This window comes from Formica exsecta, unplaced genomic scaffold, assembly GCF_003651465.1.
Source record: "Formica exsecta isolate Colony F162 unplaced genomic scaffold, ASM365146v1 scaffold283, whole genome shotgun sequence".
NCBI lineage: Eukaryota > Metazoa > Arthropoda > Insecta > Hymenoptera > Formicidae > Formica > Formica exsecta.
The window spans coordinates 62866-72779 of NW_021850093.1; the positions used below are offsets into that span (position 1 = coordinate 62866).

At 34.2% G+C, this 9914-nt stretch overlaps 1 protein-coding gene across 1 annotated transcript in view; it reads left to right on the top strand.

Annotated features, from left to right (window-relative positions):
• LOC115237265 overlaps positions 1–9636 on the top strand; it is a 12564-nt gene extending 2928 nt beyond the window's left edge. Inside the window, exons 4-9 of the mRNA XM_029810207.1 lie at positions 1037–1304; positions 1432–1548; positions 2175–2265; positions 9129–9271; positions 9358–9490; positions 9583–9636. Coding sequence (XP_029666067.1) covers positions 1037–1304; positions 1432–1548; positions 2175–2265; positions 9129–9271; positions 9358–9490; positions 9583–9636 — 806 coding nt within the window. The remainder of the gene's footprint in view (positions 1–1036; positions 1305–1431; positions 1549–2174; positions 2266–9128; positions 9272–9357; positions 9491–9582) is intronic.
• The last annotated feature ends 278 nt before the right edge of the window (positions 9637–9914 follow it).

Below are 9914 nucleotides of genomic sequence, written 5' to 3' on the forward strand. Positions count from 1 at the left end.
TTACCAAGAATAACAAGATTTTGTGGAGAAGTCAAAGTACCCGATTTTGTCCTACCAGTAGGGTAAATCCGGGTACCCATTTGAAAATATGCAAAACATCGTGTAATTGCAAAATCTAGGTTTATTTTAATCAAAATACGATATAAAGATGTATTCTATTGACAAAAATGACAAATAAAGATATCCTCTTGTTCGACATTGCTACAAGATTTTCTTATTTAAATTTTTAACTTTAGAGGTCTCAAAAAGTTTTTTTTTTATAGTTTCTTTTTTTGAATGTTAGTTTTCATTTCCATCTGCTTTTTGTAGAGAAACAAAGTCAGGATAACAATTCTTCCTCTTTTCATTACATAAGATGTGTAAGTACCCGGTTTTGCCCTAACACAAGGAAAGTAACAAATACGGCGGTTGTATATTCCGACGTACAAAGTGCCGATCAAAACTAATATGATATACTCTCTAATATGTTCAGAATGCAATGCTGCACACATGTTTACTATTTATTAGTACTATATTGAAAATATACAACACATTATAATCAACATTCTGCAGAAATATCAGAGTGGAAGAATGATTGAAAATCAGCAAAATTTGAGAGAGAGAGAGAGAAAGAGAGAGAGAGAGAGAGAGAGAGAGAGAGAGAGAGAGAGGGGGGGGGAGAGAGAGAGAGAAGGGCAGGGGAGAGAGGGAGAGAGAGGGAGAGAGAGGGAGAGTGAAAGAGGGAGGGAGGGAGGGAGAGAGAGAGGGGGAGTGTGAGAGGGTGAGAGAGGAAGAGAGAGGAAGAAGGGGCGAGAAAGGGATGAGAGAGGGAGAGAGAGGGAGAGAGAGGTAGAGAGAGAAAATTACAGAAGGCGCGTTCCACTTAACAACCGTAACGCTCGCGAGCATTATCTGTCTTTGTCTAACTTTCGGTGAACAACAAAGAAGAAATGATACCGTGAGCGTTGCGGTCGTTAAGTGGAACGCGCCTATAAATAAAATATGTCATAAAACAAAAAGAGCAATGTTTACAATTATTTCATTTAAATGATTTTAGTGTTCACCATATGCAGCACATTTTTGGTTATTTTGCTACCAATTTGGCCACAGATCCTCAGTACTGTTCTGCACATAAATGAGTCTCGAATACAGAGTCAGACAATACAAATCACGACTGAATACTTTGTCGATCAAAATAAATATTTTTATTTTATTTTACTGCATTCAAACACAGTTATTTGTATTGGAGCGACTACGTTGACAGCGACGGGGACAATGCTCATAGGATGCGCCATACACGCCTGTGGATTGTTTAGAATTGCAAGGTGAAAAAATGAATTCAGAAATGGATACGAAATATATAGCTAATAAAACCTTTATTTGTTTGTTTATTTTACTTTGGCAATACAATTTTGGGAGGACACATATTTACAGCAGACAAATTAATCATAGTTATCGTATGGAACAAATAATGACAATCAAAATGCTCCAAGATATTAACTTGAAGAATAGGACTATGATATGTAACAAAATATTTTATGCTGTCGAAATCCATCGCAAAGCTATAAAGTTGGTATGCGTGTGATAACAATTATACAGGGTGTATCTTAAAAAGTGGGAAGTATTGCAATGGGGGATTCAGGACACAAAAATAAGAGAAAAAGTTCATATAAACATATGTCCGATATGACCTTGTTTTTAAATTATAGCTTGTTATATTTTCCAATAGAGTTAAGATAGCATACTTGGATATCGGTTTGCTGTTTATGTACAATATTTAAAGGACTTAAGGTCTTGTTAATTTGTAAACATAAACGCGTATTATTTGTGTTGTAAGTGATACGGTTCATATCTTGTGTTCAGTGAAAGTAAGGTATTCGTATTGTACGTTAGTACTATTAATGATAGAAGTACGTTTAAGTGATGATAATGATGATAATTGAAGTAATGATGAGACGTGTTGAAGCCTGTATTCAAGTTAGAGCTAGTCATTTTGAGCACTTCCTGTAACCGTAATTATCTTAATTCTGTTAAAAAATAAAACAAGTTATGACTTGAAAACACGGTCATATCGGACATATGTTTATGTGAATTTTTTCTCTTATTTTTGTGTCCTGAATTTCTCATTGCAATACTTCCCACTTTTCAGGATACACCCTGTATAGCACATTTATAATATTTTATTTTTCTTAAAGGTTCACCGACTTTTTGTTTGCTAGTTTTCAAGGCTCGCTCTTGTTGTTAATAGCGATAACTGTAATTTCTATGAGTCTGAACGTATTTGCAGTAAGTATCTTTTTCGTGTTCTAAAAATATATTTCTAAGAGGAATATGCATGTGTCTAATAATAACCAAAATTTAAACAATTTATAGATAAATAATATTATAAAAAAATAATATATAATTTTAATTAATAACACAAGTTTACAAGGTTTTGTGCCAGAGCATTTGAACATTGTTTCTAGAGTAATTTTAAACGCTGAGCACAAATTTGCCATCAAAAAATTTCTAGCAGGTCAGGTTTTCGAGAAGAACGATGTTGAAATCCTCCAAAATACCAATTAATTTCCTACCATTTTTGAAAATTTGTAGCAGACGAATTCGATTTGCAAGAGACTTCAGACAGGAATCAAATGAAAACTTGAACGTTGTACTTTAATATAAAAATATCGAACTTTTTACCGCAGATACCATCGAATCTCAGGCGCGCTTTGTTTTTAGACATTGTGTTAAACGATTAGTCTAGATCTAGATTGTCTCATGCAGTCCGATTGCAAAATCGTCGCAAATAGTAAACATTTTAATCATAGATTCAATAAATGAGATTGAACGTGCTTAATTGCATCAAACACGTTTTTTCATTTGTTAAAAAAATTATAATTTGTAAAAAATTATACTTTTTTTTAACAAATGAAAAAACGTGTTTGATGCAATTAAGCACGTTCAATCTCATTTATTGAATCTATGATCTAAATGTTTACTATTTGCGACAATTTTGCAATCGGACTGCATGGGACAATCGTTCTACTTGACGTAGTGCGACTATGCCTAAAAACAAAGCGCGCCTGAGGTTCGATGGTATCTGCGGTAAAAAATTCGATATTTTTATATTAAAGTATAATGTTCAAGCTTTCATTTGAGCCCTGTCTGAAGTCTCTTGCACATCGGTTTCGTCTGCTATGAATTTTCAAAAAAGGTAAGAAACGCATATTTGGGGGTTTCAACCCCGTTTTTCTCGAAAACCTGACCTGATAGGCTATTTTGCCTTGCTGATTTGGATTCAGCACCTCAAAATACGTTAAAGTTGTTTCCATTTCTGGCACTAAAAAAAGTGTAAAATTTGTAAACTGGTGTAATATGAATACCAAATCGTGCTAATTATAAAATCATAAAATATTTAAAAACGGGGAAATCTCAATATAAAAATTGTTTTTTTCTCTGTATTTTTTGTATTTATTTTTTTGAAGCTTATACAGGGTGATTTAGAAATACTTGTACAAACTTGTGAGTTCTCCATACCTTAACAAGAAAGAAATGTCATATACACATATGTTCGGTAATGCCTGGTTTATGAGTTATAATCGAAAGAGAACATTCAATTCAGTACTAAGCCCTGTACGTTCGCCTGAACCAAATCTATTAGATCTTGTTGAAAAAAGAATAATTTGAATCAATATTTTTTTAACATGATAGTTTATTTAGTTACCATAGAGTTCCTAATTACTATAGAGTTTATTTTCTGTATAACAAATAATTGTATTTTTTTCTGACTGATGTTTATCAATGATTATCAAGAGACACTCCGTGAGGCACTCCGGGTATCTATACGCGAGTCGGCCAGTTGCGAGTTACCTTAGGGCGCGTGTACTTGGCGCCTTTTTTTCCTTTTTTTAAAAAGGTTAAATTATGCAAAAGGTTTGTAATGGTCATTTTTCGTGTGTGTGCAAATAAAGTCATTTGTAATTTAAATCACCACCTGATTTAATACTGAAACTAAATAATAACAACAGGTTATGGGCCCAGGTGCGTGGTAGAAATAAAAGTTTTGGTAGAAAAGGACAGTTTTCCATAAAAAAAAAACGCGAGTGTAAGAGACTTGAGTTTTCAAGGTTAGCCAAGCTGTGTGCAATAAAGCAATATAACCAAAAATGGAATCCGAGATCTCAAAGGCGATTAAACTAAAAGGTGTGGAAAATTGGGGAATTTGGAAGTTTCAAGTTGAAGTATTAATGTCAGCAAACGATATGATAACAGTGGTAGATGGCACGTTTGAAAATCCAGGTCCACAAACTCCGACAACAACGCAAGCGGATATCGTAAGAATAAACTTATGGAAGAAACTGGATGGAGCAGCCAGAAGAATAATAGTTTTGACGGTGAGTGAAAACGTTTTAATACACATTATCAATTGCAAGACAGCGAAAAAAATTTGGAAAAAATTACATAAAGTTTATGAAAATAAAAATGAGACGTCTAAGCACATGGTTCAGTAACAGTGGTTCGCTCTGGGAAAAGATTCGAAAGATGATATGGCAACGCATATTGCTAAAATCAGAGATCTTGCGCATAGGTTAATAGCTTTAGGAGATCAAATTCCTGATAGCATGATCGTAACGAAAGTGTTAATGACACTTCCTACCCAATATCAGCATTTTGTCATGGCGTGGAAATCAGCCAGCGAAGACCGGCGAACGTTGACAAACCTTACATCTAGGCTCACGATGGAGGAAACCCGAGTAAACTTGCAGCAAGAAAACAGTGTTTTAGCGGCAAGAAGAAACTGCAAACCGAAGCGAGATAGCAAAGGTAGTAACGAAAAAAGAATTGGAAAATGTTTTATGTGTGGCAAGGAAGGACATTGAAAGAAAGACTGTTGGTGTAAAAGTAGAAAAGGTGACGAGAAGAACAATGAAAACCTGAGGCAAAAATAGTACTGATAGGGGCAACACTCAACGCAGCACAACACGACACAGAAACAGACGAGTGGTATCTCGACTCAGGGGCATGTCAACATATGTCCGATAAGAAAAAATGGTTTAAAAATATGGCTTTACAAAAGTTCAAAGATATTAAAATTGAAGACGGAAAAATTATACTAGCGCAGGACATAGGAGACATCAACATCCAAGCCTACAACGGAAAGCAATGGGCAAATTGTTTTTTGAAAGGAGTATTGTACGTACCAGATTTACATTTTAATCTTTTCTCTGTAACATCAGCCACAGATAAAGGTTTGACGCTACAGTTCGACAACAAGACGTGTATTCTCTTAAAAGACGACCGCATAATTGCGGTGGGAGAGCGAAACGGAGGACTCTGCAAAATGAAGTTCAAAACGACAACATCGGAGACAGTGTACATACACAAAGAGAAATAGAGCAGCGAATTATGGCATGAAAGGTTAGCACATCAAAATATTACACATGTTATGAAATATCTCAAGGACAAGAAAATAGAGGTTGAAACAAAACGAGATTTTTTCTGCGAAGCATGCGTATTAGGTAAATAGAGTAGAGATTTTTTTAAATCAAGTCAATCAAAAACAAAGGAGCCAGGTGAATTGGTTCATGCAGACGTGTGCGGATATATGGACCCGACGTCGTATGGAGGATCAAGATATTTCTTATTATTTAAAGATGATTTCTCACATTATAAGACAGTCTATTTTCTCAGCAGTAAAACAGAGGTTTTAAAGTTTTTTGTAGATTATCTGAAGAAAACAAAAAACCAACTAGGAAGAGAAATTCGAAGACTGAGGACGGACAACGGATTGGAGTTCGTAAATGCTCAAATGAAGGAGATAATAAGAGATAGAGGAATTGAACATGATACAAGCGTACCTTACACACCGGAGCAGAATGATTCTGTGGAGAGAGAAAATAGGACTATAGTAGAAGCAGCTAGAACCATGCTATTTGCTAAGGGATTGGATAAAAGATTGTGGGCAGAGGCGGTGAATGCAGCTGTCTATACATTGAATAGGACAAGAACAAGCAGTATACCAGGAAAGACACCATATAAAGTTTGATTTAGCAGGCCCGATAGCCAAATAAAACTAAGAATTTTTGGTACAAAAACATTCGCGCATATCCCGAAAGAAAAGAGGAAAAAATGGGATAAAAAGGCTAAGGTAGGAATATTAGTTGGAGATTCTACCAAAAGATATCGAATATGGTTTGAAGAACAAAAGAAGGTAGAAATCCATCGAGACGTGGTATTTGCAAATGAAAAACCAGGGATAATCGAAAATAAAGAAGAACTCAAGGAAGAGAAAGAAATCTATTTACGAGAAAACCAAGAAACTAACGACGAAATTTCAGATAATAACGAAAATGACCAAAGAGAAATACCAGATGAAAGAAATGCAGCAGAAGAACAACGAGGTGACGAGGAAGAACCCGAAAATTAACAACAACTTCAAGAGCCAGATAATGAAGTTGATGAAGAGCATAAAAATGAACAGCAACGTTACGAATTAAGAGATCGCCGAATGCTCCAAGCACTAGTGAGATTTGGTGAACCAGTCAGATTTGATGACTACTTAAATATAGAGGAACTTTTTATTGCAGAATATCAAGAACCCAAAATGTTTGATGATGCAGTTCAAGGTAACCAAGCGAAGCAATGGAAAGCAGCTATGAAAGAAGAAATGGAGTCACTTAAAAAAAATAATACATGGGAAATAGTCCCATGGGAATAACTCCCAAAGAAGGCAAAAGCTCTAGAAAACAAATGGGTGTACTCGTATAAATTTAAAACAAAGGCAGGCGGATCATTTGATAGATATAAAGCCAGATTGGTGATAAAAGAATTTACTCAGAAACCAGGAATAGATTACGTAGAGACTTTCAGCCCAGTAGTCAAATTCACATCCGTGCGGTAGCAATTGCTGCAGGGATAAAATTATATCAGTTTAATATAAAAACAACTTTTTTTAAATGGTAATCTAGAAGAAAATATTTATATGAAACAGCCAAAAGGATTTGAAGATGGTTCAGAGAAAGTATGCAAACTTAAACGAATATTGTATGGACTTAAACAGTCAGCAAGATCCTGGAACAAGAAATTTGTAAATTGCTTGACGAAATTCAACTTGCGAGCAACCGATGCAGGCTCATGCGTGTTTGTCAACAAGGATAATGGACAAACCTTAATCTTGGCAGTATATGTAGATGACGGTTTAGTAGCATCCACAAATAACTTGAAAATAAAGAATTTGTTGCTTCATTTGTCTAATGAGCTGGAAGTAACATCTAAACCATTAGAATTATTTTTACGAATAGAATTTAAATATTTTTCAGATAATTCCGTACAGATAAACCAAAGTCAATATGCCAAGCGAGTGAAAAATCGTTTTAAGATGGACGAGGCACATCCGATAGCTATACCTGTAGACCAACATCAAGATTTTAGCCTTGAGACCCCAGACAATCAAGCTAAGATAATAAATGCGCCATACAAGGAAGCAGTTGGTAGTCTACTCTATTTGGCGATGGTTTTCAGACCAGACATTGCATATGCGGTAAATACAGTTAGCCAGTATGCTGAAAAACCTACGAAGGAACATTGGAATGCGGTAAAAAGAATTATAAAATATATAGAGGAAACTGTTGACTATGGTATCAAATTTGAAAAAAATCAAAACTTAGAAATAAGAGCTTATAGTGATGCAGATTTTGCGGGAGACAAAGCAACTAGGAGATCAACAACTGATTATGTAATTTTACTTGGAAAAACACCTATAGCATGGGGTACTCAAAAATAGAGATCAGTTGCTTTGTCGACCACAATCTGAATATGTCGCAGCAAGTCAGACAGCTAAAGAACTAATTTGGATAAAAAGATTAGTCAAGGATTTGTTAGAAATAGATACAAATAAACCTGTAATGTTAATAGATAATCAAAGTGCTATAAAATTAGTTTTATGAAATAAATGATTTTGAATGATGAATTCACGAAATGATTAAAAATCCAGAATATCATAAAAGGACAAAACATATAGATATTAAGTATCATTTTATAAGAGAGTTGTACGAAATAAAAGAATTTAATATTAAATATGTCATAACTGATAAATAAAAGGCCGATATTTTAACAAAACCACTAGCAAAGGCTAGATTTGAATAATTAAGAAATAAGCTAGTAATAAATAAGAAATAAAAGAAAAAGACTTCTGTTGATTCAAAAGTGGGAGTGTTGAAAAAAGAATGATTTGAATCAATATTTTTTTTTTTATCTGATGAATACAACTAAATCAATAATGACGAAACTTCTGTGACGTCACATTGGACTTTGTCTAATCAAATCACGGGCGTAAGGGAAACCTAGAGCTCAAGGAATTCTGAACTGATCACCAATCGACGATCGTCATGAGTGAAAACCAAAAATGAGGACACTGGCACAACTTTTAATTCGTTAAAGATTCCCACTCTTAGAAATTAGAATACACCCCGAAAAGAGAGATATAAAAAGAGGACTCGAACTCACTTACGTACTTATTCTTCAGTCTTCAGCTTCACGCAGTCTTACTCTGTGCTTTTGCACCGTAATTCGCGAGTTAGGCACTTGTGCCACCAGTGTCCTCACTTGGCATCATCTCCAGAGCAACCACGATAAAAAAAATCACCACCTGGTTTAATACTGAAACTAAATAATAACAACAGATCTTTATCTGTGGGGATACTTAAAAGCCCTAGTTTATGCAACTGAAATTGCAAATTAAGAAATGCTTTACCAACGCATCGTAGATGCCTGCGGAATCATTCACAATCGTTATAGGATCTTCGAAAGGGTGCGTCCGAAAGGGTGCTTCGAAAGACAGCCTATGATCCGACATGTACATACATGCATTGAAGCAGATGGAGGACATTTTGAACGTTTATTGTGAATTGTAAATAGATAAACAATCGAACTGAAGATGTATTATATTGGTCATATGTCATTGTAGATATATTCTGTCGGTTTTTGTCGTTAAATGTGATCTTTTGATTATTACTTGTAAAGACATTACCGGACATATATGTACAAATATTTTTGGATCACTCTGTATAATTATTCTACACATTTATCCTTATAATAAATAAGTGATTATATGAAAATATGTTGAACATATAAAATATATTAATCAAAATTATGATATAATATTTTAGATTTACCGGAATGCATTGCTTGGAAATACGGAAGCTATTTTATTACACCTTGTAGGTATATTTACCATTCTTCTATATTCGTTTATAAGTAATTATATCGGAGAAGAGCTTTGCAATCACAGTAATCACATATACTCCACCACGTAAGAAACAATTTTATGTGTTCTTTTTATGTGTTTGCAACTATATATATTTCAATATATATGTACATTTATCATATTTTTCAAAGGTACAATATCCGATGGTATATGGCACCATTATACGCACAGAAAATGATACTTTTTATTTTGCAAAGAGGCAGTCAAGTTTCCGATATAAATATTGCGGGACTATTTGTACCATCATTAGAATGTTTTGCCACGGTAAAAATTACTACATGTCATAAATTGAAATATTTACAGCACATTTAGCATGTTTCATATTGCAACATAAGAGACGAATTTCATTATTACAGCTAACAAAAGCATCGATGTCTTATTTCACCGTTTTATATTCTATGCAGCAATGAGCGAAGACTTATTATCTGATAAAAATTGGCCAGAAAATATTTTTTACGTCTAGTAAATAGTAAAATGTGAAACATCAAAATGTGTGTGTGTGTCACTTTAATAAATTCCAAATGAATTAAATTATACATCCCGATAACAACGTTTTGATTTCTGACTATTGCATTGTTTAGATAATTAAGAAATCGCAAATTCTCGATTATTTATTTTCCTGTATTGGATACCTATCTTACATTATAAAATAAATACGTCAAGTAGGACGTGTTCTAAGAAAGTATGA